The sequence below is a fragment of the Vicugna pacos genome, chromosome 8 (assembly GCF_048564905.1).
Source record: "Vicugna pacos chromosome 8, VicPac4, whole genome shotgun sequence".
NCBI classification, from domain to species: domain Eukaryota; kingdom Metazoa; phylum Chordata; class Mammalia; order Artiodactyla; family Camelidae; genus Vicugna; species Vicugna pacos.
Genome location: NC_132994.1, coordinates 55,957,761 through 55,978,868, shown reverse-complemented (window position 1 = coordinate 55,978,868; position 21,108 = coordinate 55,957,761). Strand labels below are relative to the sequence as shown.

At 39.5% G+C, this 21,108-nt stretch overlaps 1 protein-coding gene across 5 annotated transcripts in view; it reads right to left on the bottom strand.

Annotated features, from left to right (window-relative positions):
- The window catches only part of ARFGEF3 (ARFGEF family member 3), a 158,298-nt gene that overhangs the window by 13,469 nt on the left and 123,721 nt on the right, over positions 1 to 21,108 (bottom strand). For all 5 annotated transcript variants that reach the window (XR_012075032.1, XR_012075033.1, XR_012075034.1 and 2 more), the window contains 8 exons: positions 19,356 to 19,459; positions 17,586 to 17,730; positions 14,465 to 14,593; positions 12,024 to 12,200; positions 10,333 to 10,447; positions 8,699 to 8,801; positions 8,335 to 8,466; positions 5,978 to 6,099 (listed from right to left, as the gene is read on the bottom strand). Coding sequence is in view for 1 of the 5 variants with exons in the window: in XM_072965913.1 (XP_072822014.1) it covers positions 5,978 to 6,099; positions 8,335 to 8,466; positions 8,699 to 8,801; positions 10,333 to 10,447; positions 12,024 to 12,200; positions 14,465 to 14,593; positions 17,586 to 17,730; positions 19,356 to 19,459 (1,027 nt within the window). In the remaining 4 variants the exon portion in view is untranslated. The remainder of the gene's footprint in view (positions 1 to 5,977; positions 6,100 to 8,334; positions 8,467 to 8,698; positions 8,802 to 10,332; positions 10,448 to 12,023; positions 12,201 to 14,464; positions 14,594 to 17,585; positions 17,731 to 19,355; positions 19,460 to 21,108) is intronic.

The window sequence follows — 21,108 nt, the reverse complement described above, 5'->3', positions numbered from 1 at the left end:
GCAGCAGAGGAGAGCTGCATCTGACCCCGTGTTAGGAGGCGGCGCGATCTGCTTGCCGACAGGTGCTGGGAGCAGCACAGAAGAGGGAGCCAACGGAGGGCCTATGAAAACAAGCTGAGCTTCCAAAACAGGACGAAGACAGAAGGACTTCACATTAAAAGCACACAGACTCCTGGAGAACACCGACAACCCCCCCCCCCTTTTTTTTTAATCTGTTTTTACCTGTTCTATTTCCAATTACTCTCTTAATTTTTACTTCTTAATTCATTTCTATTTCTCTTGGGTTTTGATGTCCTGTTATTGATTAGACACAGGTTTCAAATACATCTATTCATCTCCCCACCCCCCCTTTTTTTAAAAGGTTTTAAAAGGACGCCTCAACTCGATTAATACTCTGCTTCAACTTGCTCTTCTATTATTCATTATACACTGTTTTCAACCCTCTTTCTCCCTTCTTTTAAAAATCTTTTTCTCTTATTTTTTTTCCTAAGTTCTATTCCTAAATAGGCAATAGATAGATAAAATCCTTAAGATCCAAAATAGACAACTGATACTCCATAAACCACAGTGCCAGAGAGGTATGAGCAAGATGAAGCAGCAGAGAAACCTTTCCCAATTAAAAGAACAAGAGGAATCCCCTGAAAGATCAATGAAATAGACATCGATAGACTACTAGATCAAGATTTCAAAAAAGGAGTGATCAAATTGCTGAAGGAATTAAAAGAGATAGTGTTTAGAGATATAAAATATGTCAAAAATGAAATTGAAGCTATAAAGAAGAGCCAAGTAGAATGGGTAAACTCATTGACAGAGATGAGGAATGATCTAATAGCGGTGCAAAGCCAACTAGTTAATGCAGAGGAACGAATTAGTGATCTAGAAGACAGGGCAATAGAAAGAACCCATTCAGAAGAACTACAAGATAAGCAAATAAAAAATGATAATAGCATAAGGGACCTATGGGATAATATAAAGCATCCCAATCTTCGCATAATAGGGGTCCCAGAAGGGGAAGAAGGATCAAAGGGGATTGAAAAGGTTTTTGAAGAAATCATGACTGAAAACTTCCCAAACTTAAAGAAGGAATCAGACATCCAAGTACAGGAAGCTCAGAGGGTCCCAAACAGGAAGAATCCAAATAGACCCACACCAAGACATATCATAATCAAGATGGTTAGAGTCAAGGATAAAGAAATGATTCTGAAGGCAGCAAGAGAAAAGCAAAGAGTGAATTACAAGGGAACCCCCATAAGGCTCTCAGCTGATTTCTCTACACAAACACTACAGGCCAGAAGGGAGTGGCAAGATATATTCAAAGCCCTGAATGAAAAAAAGATGCAGCCTAGGATACTTCATCCAGCAAGGCTATCCTTTAGGATAAAAGGAGAAATAAAGAGTTTCACAGACAAAAAAAAAGCTGCAGGAGTTTAGCAACACTAAACCCACGCTAAAAGAAATATTGAAAGGGCTATTCTAAATAGAAAAGCAGCAGGATGCTACAGAAATGAGAAACTCACAACTGGAAAGGTGATAACTCATGAATTACAAATAAAGAAAACACGAAATTATAAAAGAAGACATACAAATCACTGTGAGTGGGAGAGGGAGGCAGGGAAATATAGAATTTTTTTTCTTTCTTTTTTAAATTTTTTTAAAAGTAGGATGGGTTTGAGATCATGTTATTATCAGTTTAATAAAAACAGGTATAGGTTAATAGATTTACAAAAAAGGGTAACCACAAGTCAAAAATTTACAAGGGAGTCACAAAAATTAAATAAAATCCATGATAATACAAAGGAAAATTACCAAACCACAAAAGGGAGAAGAAAGGAACAAAGAGGATATACCAATTCAACTGCAAAGATAAGTTCAAAATGGCAATAAACACACATCTATCATTAATTACTGTAAATGTTAATGGACTAAATGCTCCAGTCAAAAGACATAGAGTGGCAGACTGGATAATAAAGCAAGAACCTTCAATATGCTGCATACAAGAGACCCACTTTAGGGAGAAGGACACATATAGATTGAGAGTGAAAGGATGGAAAAGGATATTCCATGCAAATGGAAAAGCCAAAAAAGCAGGTGTTGCAGTACTAATTTCAGACAAAATAGACTTTAAAACAAAGGCCATAAAGAAAGATAAAGAAGGACATTTTATAATGATTAAAGGAGTGATACAAGATGAAGATATTACACTCGTTAATATATATGCACCCAATATAGGAGCACCTAAGTACATACAAGAATTATTTATTAAGAGATAAAGGGGGATATTGATGGGAATACAATCATACTTGGAGATTTTAACACTGCATTAACATCACTAGACAGATCTTCCAGACAGAAAATAAACAAGGCAACAGAGAAATTAAATACTACAATAGAAAAACTAGATTTGGTGGATATTTTCAGAGCATTACACCCCCCAAAAATAGAATATACATTCTTTTCAAGTGCACATGGAACATTTTCCAGGATCGATCATGTACTTGGGCACAAAAGAAACCTCAACAAATTTAAGAAGATAGAAATTATCTCAAGCATCTTTACTGACCACAATGCCATGAAACTGGAAATCAACAACAGAGAAACAAAGGAGAAAAAAAGGAAAGCATGGAGATTAAACAATATGTTATTGAAAAAACAATGGATCAATGAGGAAATCAAAGCTGAAATTAAAAAATACCTTGAGACAAATGATAATGAAAGCACAACCACTCAAAACCTATGGGACACAGCAAAGGCAGTGCTAAGAGGGAAGTTTATAGCGATACAGGCCTTCCTCAAAAAAGAAGAACAATCTCAAATAAACAAGTTAACCCACCACCTGAATGAATTAGAAAAAGAAGAACAAAAAGCCCCAAAAAGCAGCAGAAGGAAGGAAATAATAAAGATCAGAGAGGAATTAAATACAATAGAGATTAACAAGACCATAGAAAAAAATCAACCAAACCAAAAGCTGGTTTTTTGAAAAAGTAAGTAAAATCGACAAACCTCTGGCCAAACTCACAAAGAAGAAAAAAGAGAGAACACAATTTCGCAAAATAAGAAAGGAAAATGGAGAAATTACAACAAACAAAATAGAAATACAGAATATCATACGAGAATATTATGAAAAACTATATGGAACCAAACTGGATAACCTAGAGGAGATGGACAAGTTTCTGGAAACATACTGTCCACCAAAACTGAATCAAGAAGAAACTGAACACTTGAACAATCCGATCACTAGAAAGGAAATAGAAATAGCAATTAAAAACCTCCATACAAATAAAAGTCCAGGACCGGATGGCTTCAGCGGGGAATTCTACCAAACATACAAAGAAGAACTCATACCAGTCCTTCTCAAACTCTTCCAGACAATTGAAAAGGAGGGAATACTCCCAAACTCATTCTATGAAGCCACCATCACCCTGATACCAAAACCAGACAAAGACACTACAAAAAAAGAGAATTATAGGCCAATATCACTGATGAACATAGACACCAAAATCCTCACCAAAATTTTAGCAAATAGAATCCAACAACACATAAAAAAGATTATACATCATGACCAAGTGGGGTTCATCCCAGGGACACAAGGCTGGTTCAACATACGCAAATCAATCAATGTAATACATCACATCAACAAGAGAAAGGACAAAAACCACATGATCATCTCAATCGATGCAGAAAAAGCATTTGATAAAATTCAACATCCATTTATGATAAAAACTCTCGCCAAAGTGGGTATAGAGGGAACATATCTCAACATAATAAAAGCTATATATGACAAACCTACAGCCAGCATAGTACTCAACGGTGAAAAACTCAAAAGCTTCCCACTAAAATCTGGGACAAGACAAGGATGCCCACTATCACCCCTCCTATTCAACATAGTCCTGGAAGTCCTAGCCACAGAAATCAGGCAAGAGAAAGAAATAAAAGGGATCCAAATTGGAAAAGAAGAGGTAAAAGTGTCATTATATGCTGACGACATGTTACTATATATAGAAAACCCTAAAAGGTCCACACAAAAGCTACTAGAGCTGATTGAAGAATTCAGCAAGGTAGCAGGTTACAAAATTAACGTTCAAAAATCAGTTGCATTTCTTTACACTAACGATAAAGCAACAGAAAAAGAAAGTAAAGAAACAATCCCCTTTAAAATAGCACCCAAAGTAATAAAATATCTGGGAATAAATCTAACCAAGGAGGTGAAAGAATTATACACAGAAAACTATAAACCATTGATGAAGGAAATTAAAGAAGACTTTAAAAAATGGAAAGATATTCCATGCTCATGGATTGGAAGAATCAATATTGTTAAATGGTCACACTGCCCAAGGCAATCTACAGATTAAAAAAAAAAAAGTACTAAGTAAACTGATGAAGCATGGTGATACATTTTTAAGTCTTAACCTTTTAAAATCTTTAAACCAATAACATACAAATATTAGGTGATCCTATTTTTCCTGTGTTTTATCTGTAATGTGAATTCAGCCTATTATTCCTTTCTCCCTTTTCTCCTACTTCAAAAATTTTTTGGCAAGAATACTTAGTTGAAGGGACTAGAAATAGAAAAAAGGGAAACAGGTTAGAAAAGAATTGAAATTGAAAAACAGATTAAAGGTGTGGAAAACAGTGCATAATCATTGGTATGTAGAACAGATAAAAAATGACCAACACTTAAAAACAAGTGACAGGCAGGGGAGGGAAGCTGGGTGTAGAACTGAGGAGGAGCATGTGGGGTATTGGTAAAGCTCTACTTTTGAAGGTTCACAGTTACTGTAGTTTCTATTCACCTTTGAACCTTCCACATATGCTTCTGTACGTACCACACACACACTGGACGAACGCAGTTAGTACCTAGAAATTTCACCCAAATAGTTGGATTAATCAAACTGCCATACGAACTGGTAACTTTTTCAAGTGTACATGGAACATTCTCTAGGATAGACCACATACTCAGACACAAAATAAGCCTCAACAAATTTAAGAGGATAGAAATTATTTCTAACTGGTAACTTTTGGAAAACTCATACTCTCTCCCTAAAATGGAAGTGGTGAAGGACACAGGCACTGGGCTCAGCTAGATCCAGTTCTGATTCATGGACAAGTGGAAGTGGATTATCTATCCCCTGTACTTCACATGTGGTGCGCAAAGACTCACCATCGTGACTCCTATTGTGTCAGAAGTTCAGAAATGCGAACTTTCAGTCATCGCTCTCATCTTAAAGTCTAGGAACAATGGATTTTTGGGCAGGAGGATAGTATTTTAAAGAGGTAAGGCTCTTGTGACACCCACAGATCTTTCTGTATCCTGACAGCTTTATTGCTCAGGAAAAGTTGATATATTTCTCACTGAAATAAGATGAATCATGCCTCAAATTATTTTTTAGAAAGAGTATAATATTAATATGTATGATGCTATCGATACACTGAGTTGCATCCTCACCAAATTCATACGTTGAAGTCCTAGCCCACAGTATTACAGAATGTGTATTCAGAAAAAGGGGTTTTAAAACATAATTAGGTTAAAATGAGGGCATTAGGTTGGGCCTTAATCCAGTATGACTGTTGGTGTCCTAAGAAGAGGACATTTGGACAAAGACACATACAGAGGAAAGACCATGCAAAGACACAGGGAGAAGACAATCATCCAGAAGCCAAGAAAAGAGGCCTCAGAAGAAGCCAACCCTCCTGACACCTTGATCTTGGACTTCCAGCCTCGAGAACCGTGGGAGATTAAGTTTCTGTTGTTCAAGCCATCCAGCCTGCGGTACTTTGTTATGGCAGCCCTAGCAAACGAATACATGCGAAATGTGGGAAATTTAGTTAAAAGGCTAACAGTTTTTTATGAAAGCCTTTGCTAGGTGACTCCACAACTTATCAGTGTTCTTGGCTGAAGACGGAATTACCATGAGCAAGAGCTTGGAGAACTGGACTTTCCCATTTATAAGTGCCCTGCAGGTTTGAGCTTAGCTCTTACCTCTTCTTGGTGTGTCCATTCGGCTTCTCATCAGGAGGCAGCTCAATAATGAGTTGACAGGACTGAGCATGATCAAAGTTGTTTGGAGTCTTTGGTGAGCACTGGGTGTCCAGCATAAACACCTGCACACAGGTATACAAAGCGTATGATTTAGAGCACCACCATCCTCAACCTGCCTCCTCCAGGAATCAGATGGATGGCCCTGGGCATGCTGCTTACTCTTTCTACTCATTTTCTTCCTCTAAAGTGAAGTTGATAATGGTTTCCTACCCGGTATGTTTGTTGAGAGAATTAAATGAATTAATAGGTGGGTATTAACATATGTAAAGCATTAGAACAGAAGAGTAAATATTCAACAAATGTCAGCTGACAGCACTAATAGTTAAGAACACTCGGCTTCTACCACGTGACAACTGATTACGCTCCAAATAGCAAGTACTGACATTTAATATTAATTAAGAGTAAATAAAAGGGGGCTGTGTTTGTAAAAGAGCTCTGGTTTTGACATCTGTTTGGTACATAATCTAGCCACTGCAGGCATAAGAAAGTAATTGGGACTTCTCTTGTCAGGAATACTGATGTGGCCGGGCTACTCTGTTAGACGCTGGGAGACCTGACTTAGAAAACAGTAGCCAGTTCATGGATTCTGGGCCAAATGACTTCATTTGGCATGATTTTACATACCTTCACTACTTCGCTTTGGAGATACGAGTATTTTAAGGAACTTTTTTCTTTCCAGATCTTGTTAAGTTATCAGATAATTAAATACTGGGTTATCTGAAGAGTAAATATAGGACTAAAAAATATATATTGGGGCTAAAGAAAGAGAAATAATAAGAAATGAAAGATTCACTAACTTCTGTTTTTCTCCATTAACAATCTATTTCAGAACATGAATCTATTGTCATATTCTCACTGTGTGATGAGATGGGGTTGAAAAGACCACTGTGTGCACATGGGAAAATTCCTCTAGCAGGGTGTGATGGCCTCCTACCTAGAGAAGCCACCCCTTTGGAAGACCACCCTCTTGCCTTCTCTGTTGTGGCTCCTGGCCAGACTTCCTGATGTGGGGAGCTGTCCACCATGGCTGTGCTTGCTCCCTTCAGAGCAGCACAACCATCCTGCCCAGGGATGTTATGGACGTGCTGCTTTGCAGATGGTGGTGGAAGGTTCTGGTTCCACTCTCTGAGCATAGCTGGGAAAAGCCCTTCAGTAGCCAGACCTAGCAGGAAACTTCTCAACTGACAGCATGAACGGGACTGAGTTCTTTATACTGATAATCAGGGCATCCTAGCTTATCAGTATGCTAAGGGGAAATTCTATTAAAAATTTAAACAGATCGTGTAGAGAAAGGAAGCCTTTGAACATAAACCCCAACTCATTTCATTTTCCCAGTGCATAGTTTTGACAATACATATACATTTATAGAAACTGCTTAATATTTAAACACATACTACACACACGTATATGCAAATTATCTTCTGCACATGAAAATGCAGTTCAGATATATGTCTGTTGCTATATGATAGTGTTTAGCCAGTCAGTGGTGGTTGGGAATTGAAGTCATTTTTGTTTTTTCCCAATTATAAACAGCACTGTTATGAATATATGAATTTAGGGACAGTGCTGACGAAAGCCCAATGCAAGGTTTCTTACAGGAAGACTGACAGGTCACTTAAGTGTTTGGGGGGCATATCTGTGGCTCGTGCTAATGCTATAAGACCTGTGGTGATTCATTGACTCAGTGAACATTAAATAAATGCCATCCATATGCCCTGCACCAGGAATACCAAGAAAAATACACAAAATATGTTCTCTGCTCCTGACTCAGGAGCTTCCAAGCAACTTTTGTGACTTCTGACATGTGTCAGAAGAAAAAGTCATTGGTACACAGTGATTCCTGATGGATAAGTACATTTTAATTTTACTGATGAGTTAACATTCAACTCAAATTTATTAAGCAAATTGTAAACGTTAAGCTCCATATGAGAGACATAAGAAAAAAAATCAAATCCATTTGCCATCCTTAGATATTCACAGTCCAGCACTGGCCATAGAATTGCAGTAAGTATGTATAACAGAAGTGGTGTAAGTCGAGGTATGTATGAAGGGCAGCGGCCAGGTGGAAAAGGGACTCTAACTGATCAGGGTGTTGGAAGATGCAAAAAGCAAGGGACCATAACGCTGTTGGCTGAGTTCAAGTTATTTCTGGTAAAGAAGAGTGCTGGCCAGAGGTCAGGGCCAGATTTATGTTCCAAAGGGAATGAAAAGCAGTTTCGTGATGCAAGACTTTCAGGAAGGACCTGCACAGTATCTCAAGCTTCCAGAGCCCCTGGGGTCAAAAGCCCTGCTCTTACCTGCTGAGCCATGGCTCGGATGCGCCAGTATTCAGCCTCGGCACTGGGGGAGGTGGACGGGGCCGCCACCCTCACCTGGCAGCCTTCCCCGCTGAAGCTCTCAGTGCCGCTGTGGAAGCAACCTAGTAGATCCTAGGGGGAAACACGACAGTTGTTCACTGGGTGCCTCCGTTCATGGCCCCAGGCCTTGAGGTGGAGCTGACACTGTCACTGTGTCTGCAACTTTTTTCTCACCCTCTACAAGATTTCAAGTGAGACTCCCTTTTGTGAGGAGGGAGGTGGAACCCAGGTGGCTGACTTGACAAGGCACCGGGGAGCTAAGGAAGGCTGGAAGATGCTCTGATTCTCTCCTCTGGGTGCTTACCTTCACTGGCTTGAGGGTGGCTGAGAAGGCCTCCTGCAGGGCACAGCAGGCCAGCCTCCACATCTCTTCAGTGAACACAGGGCCCGCTGTCACGAGGACGTACCTGCCAAGAGAAGCAAGTAAAGAGTCTTTTTTTTTTTTTTGCTTTACATCCTAAACTTTTTATTATTTTTTTTCACTTTAAAAAAAATGAAATATAGTCAGTTTACAATATTATGTCAATTTCTGGTGTATAGCATAATGTTTTAGTCATACAGATACATACATATATTCGTTTTCATATTCTTTTTCATTATAGGTTACTATAAGATATTGAATATAGTTCCCTGTGTTATACAGTTTTCCTGTTTTATATATAGTAGTCTCTGCAGTCTCGAACTCCCAGTTTATCCCTTCCCACTGCCTTTCCCCACTGGTAACCATAAGTTTATTTTTTATGGCTGTGAGTCTGTTTCTGTTTTGTAAATAAGTTCATTTGTGTCTTTTTTTTTTTCAGATTCCACATATAAATGATATTATATGGTATTTTCTTTCTCTTTCTGGCTTACTTCACTTAAAATGATGATCTCCAGGTCCATCCATATTGCAGCAAATGACATTATTTTATTCTTTTTTATGGCCGAGTAGTATTCAATTGCATAAATATACCACAACTTCTTTATCCAATCATCTGTCGATGGACATTTATGTTGTTTCCAAGTCTTGACTATTGTATATAGTGCTGCTATGAACATTGGGGTGCATATATCTTTTTGAATTAGAGTTCCCTCTGGATATATGTCCAGGACGGGGGATAGCTGGGTCATATGGTGAGTCTATTTTTAGTTTTTAAAGAAATCTCCATACTGTTTAAGGAAATAAGTCTTGAACCCATATATTTTATTGCCACAAAATTTAGGCCTTACAGACGCATGCCTAGAGTTAGTCTATAGTTTCCTTACAGATTTTGCTATCTTTTATCACTCTTGCCTTCAGTCCATCTGGTCTTCCATTGTCTGAATACTATTTCCTAACCCATTTTCATATAAAAATGTCAATGGATCCCCATTACAAATAGGCCAAAGTGTAAACTTAGGCTCGTGGGCAAGACAGTATATATATATTCTGTACTAATTTTTCCACTCTAGCTCCATTTCCACTGCTCCTCTACAAATAACACACACAACAAACCAAAACCGTCTTATCACTTACAATTCTTATCTCTGTGTATTTGATCATACTGTTCACAAAGCCCCCATCTATTAGAAGCTGACCCATCTTGGGCAATCTGAGTATTACTGCTGCGAAAAGCTCTTGCTGACAGCCCTACCCACCAGGCCTCCTGTCCTTTCATGGAGTTTAGAGTTCCTCCTTGTTATTATCTGGTTTCCCAGGACTCTCTCTGCTCTGTCCTTCAGAGCAGGCTGTACCTCCTTGAGGGTAGGGCCTTGGTCACAGCACTTTCTGGGTAGCAGAGCACCCTGTATAATGACTTGCACCATGAATACTGGCCAACTGCGTGAAATGAGGAATTATGATGAGCACAGTCATTTTGACTTATAGAAAGTGGATTGCTACCACCAAAGAATTTCACGCCCTTGGATTCCATAACAAACCCCCTAGTTTTGCGGAGAGCCAGGGAACCTTCTTCTCACCTAATACAGGAGCAGCCCACCCTGGAGATGGTTTCCGTGGGCTTGGCCACACACGCCACCAGCAACTCAAAGAGGTCCTTCAGCATGGTGTTGATCATGCTCTCATACCTGATGTCTAGGGAAAATCAGAGCAAGACTGCACTCACCTGTGCTGTGAAGGAATGGGCTGAAATGGCATCTACAGCAAAAGAGGGAAGTCCGAGTGATAAAAATACATATAAAGATAGAACAATGAGAAAGATGGCCACAACAGCCAAAATAAAACGCCCATGACCACACAATTTTTCTTGGGCTCTACCTAATTTTAGCTTATTTCATCCACTTCTAGATCTATCAAGAGAAAACGCGTGGCTCACTTTACGTGTTGATGTACATATTTCAAATTAAGTACATAATTCATCTACTAAAGTAGAATACAATGTACCCTATTATATAGCCTGAATACAAGCTAGTCAATTTTTTTAATTCTCAAAAAAAAAAAGGAAAGATAAGACAAACCTTCCTTCCTGCTGCTAGTTGGAATTAAATTGGATTAAATGCTCTTAGGAAACAAAACAATCTGGTACTACCACTTCTTGAACCGACTGTCCCCAGACTAAAGAAAGTAAGACTTCCAAAGATCACATTCTGTTTGCCCAGTTCCAGGAATACGTCACTATTTTTTTCCACAAAGTCCTTGTGATGCCGCAGAACCAATTTTCAGTGGAATCCTCAAAGCTGTGCAAAGCAAGGACCTGGACAGGAACGTTTACCCCCAGGGATATGGTTAGAGCCTGCATGTGGAAACATGCATTTCTCCTCTTTCTCAATCGGTGTGTTTTCTGCAGGGCAAATTGTCCTTACAAGTCCTAGTAGAGACACCATTTCTTGTCTTTGCGTTTTGACTCTCCCTTGGGGTCACGTTCTCATCAGCTTCTCTAACCTCGCCAACAAGGCAGCCTCTTACCCCACCTCTTCCTTTATACTCCTGTATGCCTTTCCCTTCTCTTTATAACCTCCAGGGCTAGCAGCAAGACTTCTCCTGCTCTCAAATTTCCTGATCTTCCCATGGCAAGAATTCTGAACAAGGATCTATATTTCACAAATGTTGCTCCACTGGTAGGTACCACAGCTGACACATGTCCCTGCCTCTAGGTTCCTCCCCGCCTGCTGACTTCAACATAATATCCACCCACACCTTCAAATCTTTTTCAAAGTGGCACAGATATTAAGATCCCTCTCTTTACCCCTAATCTATTAAGCAACTTTTTGCCCATAATTTGAGCCTTTTCTAAAACCCACCTCCTCCATTTAGCCTCCCCAGATGCAGCAGGAGAGTGGGATACACCCCCTCCCTCACCCCCAGGCGATAGGGACATTTCTTCTTTTTAAATTTATTATGTACTTGAACTTGCCTCCCCTCTCCTAATGCATAGATATTCTAGACCTTATTAGGTATTTTATCTCCAGTCATACATGTATTTTAAGTATTCTGTTCGATAATTTTGTAGAGGACACGTGGGTACCAAATTTCTTTCTGACAGTCTACAATCAGAATGCTAATACTGACCCTGTGATTCTATTTTAATAATTCCCAGGATAAAGGTCACCATGCACTGATATTTGCACTAGATATTTACTAAGTACTTTTGGACACTAATGCTGTCTGCTAAGCAACCATGCAGCATGAGCTTCTCTGGCACCACAGATACCTGAGTGGATAAAGCTCTGGATGTGCTCCACCACCAGCTCACAGGACAGACCTATGGCATGCTTGAAGTTAGCAGAGGCCACATCCCAGTAAGAATGGTCTTTATGGCTACGACGGAGCCAAAGGGACATCACAGGAAGGAGAAGGTGAACAACTGCGTAGATGCCAAACCCTGGTCCTGAAAAAGAAAAGTCAACTTCAGAATTGTGATCTTGGCACCCTCTCCTGCAATAAAAGGAAAGCTCTCAGTCATCACTTGGCGCTGCTATCTCTTGTGAAGGAGCTCCTCATTCTCTGAGAAGGGGCAAGGAAAAAGAATTTACCACTGATTGGGGTAATACATAAGTGTACTCCTCTTATGGTTACCAGGGGGAAGGGGGTGGGAAGGGATAAATTAGGAGTTTGAGATTTGTACATGTTAACCTCTAGGTATAAAAATAGATTAAAAAACCAAACTTCTGTATAGCACAGGGAACTATATTTAATATCTTGTAATAACCTTTAATGAAAAAGAATATGAAAACGAGTATATGTGTGTGTGTACATATACTGGGACATTGTGCTGTACACCACAAACTGACACATTATAACTGACTATACTTCAGTAAAAAATATTAAAACAATACTGATAAAACAAGAGCATCACTTGATCAATTCCTTAGTCCCCAGATGTAAATATACAGATACCTATATCCCTATGAGAAATCACCCTTTAAAATGTAAGTACATATATTTACATGGAACATAGAGAAATAGAGTTTTGTTTTTTATTACTTGTATATAAATGGGATAACGTAAACCTTGGTCTGCTTGACTTCTGTTGTTGATTTTTTGCCTTTACCAGTATGTGTAAGAGATCATTCTGTGCCAGCAAATTTAGATATTCCTCATTTTCATTACCACATACTGTTCCAAACTGTTCAAACTGTATATGGAATAGTTCACTTATCCATTCCCTTACTGATGGGCATTTAAGGTGTTTCTGTATTTTGCTGTATGAACAAAGCCATCATGAAAAATCTTTGTGAAAATGTTGATGGATTTTGCAAATTCTGATTACAAAAGCAAGGTATCTTTTTTATAATAAACACAGAAAACACATGAGAATACAAAGAAGAAAATTATATTTTGATGTATTTCCTTCTAGTACTTTTTGAAAATATGTGTGGGTGTATGTGTGTGTGTGTGTGTGTGTATTTATAAATGCATAAAGTTGACACTGTACTCCACACTATATATATTTTAACAAATGTTCATCTTAATGCCTGTAGAATATTTACATGTTTTTTTTTTAACCATAATTTACTTAACCCATTTAGAGTGTTCATAATGTTTCTGGTATTCAAGATGCTTCAGCAAACATCATTATATATGGATTTTTATCTTCATTATTGTTAATTTCTTTGATGATTTCTAAGAGTAGAATTATTGGGCTAAATGCTCTTCTCACACACACAGTAGCAGAAAATGGTACTGAACTGACCAGTAAAACAGATTTAGAAATAGTGTTTTAATTAATATAATTAATATAATCATATTATTTAATTAATTATATTAATTCTATAAGATATATATTTTATATATGACTAATATAATTCTATGAAATACCTGCTTAATCTTGGATAGAAAGCTTTTACCTTCTTAATGTGTAGGGGTAGCTATGACAATTTTCCTGAAAAAAATTGACAGAAACTTTTCTACGGATGTTAAAACATTATCAGTTATCAAGTCTTCATCAGTTTATGTAGAAAACAAAACTCCTCTTATAACTATGGAATTAACTAGTGGTTATATTTGTGGATGTGATTGTGTTAGTGAAAACTAAAATTTCTATTAAAAAAATTTTTTTTTGATCTGGGAAAATTTGGATGAGTAAGTAGGCATACTAACCGTGATGAATTTAGAACAAGAACTAAATTCCTAAGGACCATATTTCCCCCCCTGTACTATCAGGAATATCACTAAATGTCTTCCCCCAGATCGAATCACCTACGACCCCTATACAATTAAGACACTGCTGTCTCTACCCTGCATGTACATTTGAGTGGCTGGTTCATGTCAGTGGTGGACCTGGTGAGCCCTACTGACAGCGCTGGGGCCGAGAGCATGTGAGATCCAAAGAGGAAGTCTGTAACTATGAAACAAAGCCAGCTGGCCCGTGGAGACAATGATACCACAGCCTTGGCCTGAGTATTAAGGGATGCTGCACATTTAATTAACTGGCCACCATCCATAACTTATAAACGGACTGGTGGGAAACCTGTAAACAATATGAAGTACATCTCTTAAATGTCACTGGATCATAGCCATTCAACAAATACGTATGAAGCATCTATCATACTGGCTAGGGTTACAGTGGTCAAACAGACACTCACAGAGACAGCTTCCTGAGAAAAGATACGTCTAACAACTCCCCCCAAAGAGAGACAGAGGAATACTTACCAGGCGTTTTGGTAACATCTCTCAACAGCTCAAAGAGTAAATCCAAGGTCGGCGGTTGGTGCTGACGTGGGCAGTTGGACACAGCTGCTGTGAGCTGCTCCAGCAGGATGATCCAGACTTCTATCAGCCCTGGAAAACAAAACCAGACCCCTATGAAATCCGATGAAACACAGCACAGAATCATCGCCACAGCAAACTCAACATTGTATGTAAACGACTTCTGTAAACCACCAAGCGCTTTAGAGATGCGAGGCAACCCCTGGTAAGGTAGCCCTGAGTGCCTGTAAGCATGGACAAATTGTGATTTACATGTTCCAACAAAGTGAAAGGAAAAAAAAATCATTCAAATTTCCTCCTTATTCACCTTCAGGAAGAAGGTGATGTGGTATGTGAATTCTACTACATGAAATAATTATTAGATTTCTTGGGAGTTGATGTAATAATATCCTTTTAGTAATAGTAAAGTAATAATATTCTTTTCATTCCATCACCTTAATCTATCCTTTAAAGACTTTATTATATATTATATTATTTACTTATAAATATATATAATAAAATTTGCCATTTTAACAATTTTTAGTATGCAGTTCAGTGGTATTAATTACATGGCACAATGTCGTGTAACCATCATAACTATCAACTTCCAAAACTTTTTCTTTACCTCAGACAGAAACTCTGCTCCCATTAAAGCAACAGCTCTGCATTTGCCCCTCGCTCCAGCCCCTGGTAACCTCTACTTGATTTTCTGTCTCTACGAATTTACCTATTCTAGATATTTCGCCTATGCAGAATCATAAAATATTTATCTTTTTGTGTCTGGCTTATTTCACTTAGCGAAATGTTTTTGAGGTAGATTGCTGCTGCAGCTTGTATTAGAACTTCATTACTTTTTATGGACGATTTATATTCCACTGTATGTACATATCACATTTGTCTATGTACAAAAATACCTAGACTAGAATATACAAAATAGCCCCTTCTACATTTTAATTTTAATACTTCTAATTTTCCTGCAAAAGAAAACTGTATCAGAAGATGGCAGTTTAAAAATATCACTACTAAAAGAAACTACTTCCCCAGTTTTGAGTATCTCCATTAACAGGAGGCAAAACCAAAGTCACAGACAATAAATACAGTAGAACTAGGTGACAAGAAATTCTCATAAACCTCAAAATATAAGCAGTTGTGGAGACACTAATATATAGGACAAAGAGGACAGAAAAACATGTTACACCACTGAAGGGGGTGCAACCAGTAAAATCCACATAGAAAACTCTACAGGACAAGGAACCTCACTTCTTCCACAAATAAACTGCAAAGGAGTAAACGAGAGCTGGAGAGGAAAACCCACAGACTGACAAGCACTTAAGTAAGAGATGGAACAGCCAAATGTGTGTGTAGATAATATGAATCCTGAAAATTGACTGATGTGTATAAGAAAACTGGAAAATTCAATACCACATATTTGATGTTACTGAAGAATTACTGTTCACTTTTAAGCGCAATAATGACATTACGGTTATGTTTGTTGTCTTTAAAGGACACATACCAAACATTTACAGATGAGATGCTGTAATATCTGGGACTTGCTTTAAAACAGTGTGGAAAGGAGAAGCGGGTGGGGGGAGAGGGAGACAGGGAGAGAGCGTGCGCGCGCATGTATGTGTAGATATACATAATACGAGATTGGCTATGTAGTAATAATGGTTGAAGCTGGGTGATGGATACATGACTATTCCTTATACCACTCTGCCTAGTTTTTATGTATGTTTGACATTTCCATAGGAAGATGGAAAAGCAATTATTTGCTTTTGGAAACCAGAGGAATCATATTTAAGAGTGTATTGATGGTGAGAATTAATTTTAAATATTCAAAGCTTTTACTTTTAGTCTTCTCTCTGATCTAGGTATATATCATATATAACTAAAACTCTAAGCTCTCAATGAATTTATAGTGTGGGAAGCCTTAGATAGGTGCTTGGCTGAACTTCATCCATAAGACGGTGGGCTGCCTAGGGAAAAAAACAGATTAATGGTTTGCACAAATGGGAAGGGAATGATCGCGGTTACATATACAAACCATCTACAACTGTTTTAAAGACTGTATTATAGATAAGCAACATTAACTTCTTATAATTGTCTGGGTTGGAGGTTTAAGATGCCGAGTAAAAATTATTCTTATCTAATCATTAAAATGAAACCTCTATGAGGCAACCTCTAGCTAATTTCCAATATTTTAATTGTTCTTCATGTTAGATATTCATTCTTTCCTATAGTTTTTCATCACAACTAGTCTGAATTAGTAAGGTTGTACTGTTTATAAGCCCTATGGAAACCTGGACGTTTTCTACCTACTGCCGTAAACGAATTTGTATCAGAAAAATAAACCAGAAGAGTAATTAAAAAACAAACTAAAAAGCAAATGAAAAAAACCTTCCCTCAAAGTTCTTCTGCCCAGATGTCAGATCCCTTTAAGGATATCATTCCCATTTCTAGATCTAGAAATAGGACAGAGTTATCTGAACTGAGAGACAGCAAACGTGAGCATGAGTTAACCCACCTGAAAGTTATCCAAAGCTACTAGATTGAACTCAAATTCACAGGAAATTACATGGGAACGCATTTGAAACACACTCTTTAAATGTATTCTTTTAATGAGCCTTCAGCTTCACCAGTTACAGATACATTCTCTCTTCTGTAAAGGCTTAATTTCCCCAGCCTCTAACCAAAAACCTGCAGGAAGTAATTATATAATGACTGTTTCCTAGAAGGTATTAAAGACAATTACCAGCCAATTTAAGTACCAATGCACCAATGCAACCACAATGCAATTTGCTAAATTCAAGGGAATTCTGAGTTAGAAACTATACTGGGTGGACCCTGCAAATCTACACTGGTTTTAGATGGAGGCATCTATCTCAAAAAGGACAGCTTTGGAGGCATCAATTGTAAAATGCTTTTGGAGAGTCCATGGAAACTTCAGGGTAGACTGGTTCTGTTAGAATTATAAATCATAAAAATACAAATGGGTTCATGATTTCTTAAGTTACTTTTCATGGCTAAGGCTTCTGGGAACATGAACACAGGAAATAAACTGGTTTAGTCCAACCAACTGACTTACCAGTGTCATCATCAAAATCAGACAGGACTGACTCCATTCCATCCTCACTGCTCGCCGACTGCTCCTGAAGTCTTCGAGGCAAGCTAGCAAGTCGCCCGCTAAGGAATATTGGCTTCAAGGGCATTTTGTAGATTTTGGCCAATAACTAAATTAAAAAATACCAAATTGCAATTATATACTGGAAAAATCTGCACTCTGAGTATAAATAACAAAACTATATCCTGGTAAGAGAAGGGGGAGAGAAAACCAGAAAGGCTCCCACTGTGTGGAAGTATTAAACTTGGTTGTGACTTGGCTTCATAAGGCCGCTTACAAGAGGCATTTATCCCATGAAGCAGATGACACAGAGTTCAATGGCAACAAAAAGGTAGAGAAAGAGGACCCTATGGAGACTTTCCAGCATCTCAACTGCATGGCAGTCTGGCAGACTTTCATAAACCTGCCAAGGGAACCATGAAACATGTCAAGAATTTTTGCCTGGGAGAGAGAGTTCTGTGGGGATCACTGAGAAGAGAGTCTGTAGGCAAAGGAGATGCCAGCCTCTGATTTCCCTTCCCCTGACTTAACATCAGTGAAACGGGGCAACTGGGGAAATGGAGGAATCCGTGGGCAAGGCTGAGAGATGAAGGCATGAGAAGCAGGGCTAACAGGTTGTCCGGGGCCCTATCCTGTCCTCACTGCTACAGCCCCGTCCCCCAGGATCTGTCACTGGGACAAACTCCTAAGGACCCATGTATCGCTACAAATTAGAGTGGTGCCAGCTGTGCCTGTATGGTTTTAGAGATTAGGGAAACAGCTGTGAGGGAGACAGACAAAATTTCTGTCCTGTGCATCTTACAGACATACTCCTTTCTCAGATAAAATTTCTGACATTAATGTTACAGAGAAAATTAGACAGATGGTCCTAGAAAGAGTAACCTGGGGTATGTGGGGAATGTTGGCAGGGAGCTGGTGGACACCTAAGCCCTGGTCTCTCTGAGGAGGCGATGTTTCAGATGAGACCTGGAAGATACGGAGTGTCATACAGAGATCCCAGGAGAGGAAATTCCAGGCAGAGGGAGCAGCAAAGGTCCTGAGCAGTCATAGCGGTTTGAGGGGTAGAAAGTGAGCGTGGGTGAGCCCAGTGAGTGGGAGGGAAGGGTCTGAGGGTGGGAGGGGAGGGGGTCACGTCACGTGGGGCCCTGCGGAGGAAGAAGTCAGAGCCGTGTGTCCTTTCTGAAGCTTCCGGGAGAGGATGTCACGGAGCTTAGAGGACAAAGGGCTTCAAGGAGGGAGTGCCGTCTTGCTCCACTGGCGTGTGACACGGATGAGGACACAGAACTACTGGGCTTAGCATAAGGAAGGTCATTGTTCACACTGATAGTGACGTTTTATCGGATTTCTGGACTAGATCTTGACTGAATACGTCCCTTTTTCTTTTTTTATGTCTCTCTTCAGCCCACTGTGTGCAGCCCACTGTCCACACTTTGGCATCATCAGGAAGATTCCCCATGGCCTCCCAGCCTGACACAGGTGTCAAGATTAAGGTATTTCAGGCACCGGAGTATAAATGAGAAGTGTCAGGGGTCTCAAAATCCAGTTGTGTTCTGGTATGTTTTTATTTCTCACTTTCTCTCCTTTGTAGAGGGGTGGGGACAAAAATTTATACTCTAAATTGAAGCCCCAGTCTCCTCAGAGATAGCAGAAAGTACTTCTCTTGGGCTCAATGCCAAAAGACATTCAGGCCTGATTTGCAAACATCTTCTGAGGCAGGTTTCGGGGCCTGGGTACCTGAGAACAGCGCCGGAGGTAATCCAGGGCGGGGAGGCACAGGTCTGGGGACGTGGCTCCTGGTCCTGGGACACAGTCTCCAATTTCTTTACAGTCCACCTCCCCTGGGGGGCGGCAGGGGGGACAGAGACAAACACAGTTACCCTTGCTCATCCCTTCACAACAGAAGACCTATTTATTTATGCAGCATTAGTTCACCAAATGTCTACTGCAAAAGAAATATTACTCCAACTTGTAAAACCCTGAGAAAACTCCTTTCAGAATTCCCCCTACACATGCACATGTTAAACACAGTTGGCATCATCCTGTACTTTTGTTGGAATTAATCTGTTTCAAAACTCTCCTTTTCACTAAACAACAAATCCATTTTCCATGTCCTACCACAGTACTTTCAGTGGCTGGACAGTGTTTTTGGTACCTGGGCACAGTGTAATTCATCGTCATTCACTTGATTCATTGATGGTGTGACTCCTGAATCTTTGATGACCAGGGATGAGCCTGGAGACCAGCCACGTGATGGGCTGGAATGAAGCAAGGCCCCTCTCTGTTCGGAAAAGGACCTGGTTTATCACCAGTCCTCAGCATTAAACAGCAATGATAAATGAAGACTCTGGGAAGATTCTAAATTATCTGGGGCCTAGGGATGGAGCCTACTTAATTGAACTGAAATGACTTTCAATTTTTGTGTCTATATCTAGAGCTCTAACAGACCTGTAGAGGGCGTCCAGATATTCTGTAGGTAAATAGTAGTTGAGAACTATCATTTTTCTTCTCATGTAATGAATCTACTTCCATACTTTTAATAAAATCACTCCACAGTACTGTAATTGTTTCTAATTGTCTACAGTCGTAGCAATGAGCACCCTCCCCTGTGGGCAAACAGACATAATTACTGGGCATTAGCTAAAATTTAGAAGATAAAGAGGCATGTTTCTCCTTTAAAAAGAAGAGAGAAGGTAAGCATTTCCTGTGTTTTTGGCCAGAGATTGGCAAACTTTTTTTATACAGACCGAGACAGTAAATTTTTTAGGCTTTGCAGGTCACACTGTCTTTGTTGCAGTTTCTTAACTCTCTCATCGTAGCACAAAAACAGCCTTAGACAAACGACCGTGCCTGTGTTCCAATAAAACTTTGCTTATAAAAACTAAGAGTGGGTAGGAATTGGCCTGCGGGCCATAGTCTGCCAACAGCTAGTTTAGATGAATGCACTTCACAATATAAAAACACAGAGCTGTTCAAATTCATGTTGAAATAACCAAGTGGGAATTAAAAATAAATTCATTTCCCATCACAGTGAGTGTTCCAAAGTGTTTGAGGCCGCTGTGTCACACATCCAAGTCTGTGCTAATGGCGCCCCCTGGAGCCGGGGCAGGACACAGCCCGCATGGCTACACTGGGGGCTCAGACGTTCCCACTGACCCCACCCCACCCCACAGACAAGTAACTGCACCTTGTAATTCACAGAAAAAAGTAGAATCTAGCTGTTTTAAATACCCTGAGGTGCACACTGATAATTCTGCACCTCTATTTTCAGGCCCTAGCTCCCTCCCCAAGAAAAAAATCTCAAATTTCTAACATTTCTAACATGTTCCTAGGCATCTCCACCTGAATATGTCCCAGAAGCTCAACATGTCCAAATGTCCAAAGACAGAATTCATTACTGTTTCCTCTCCTCCACCCCTTCTGGGTATCCTAATTTGGGGTAACACTCCTGGCAAGGAACATGGGGAGTGGGGACTCACCCTCCCAGCTC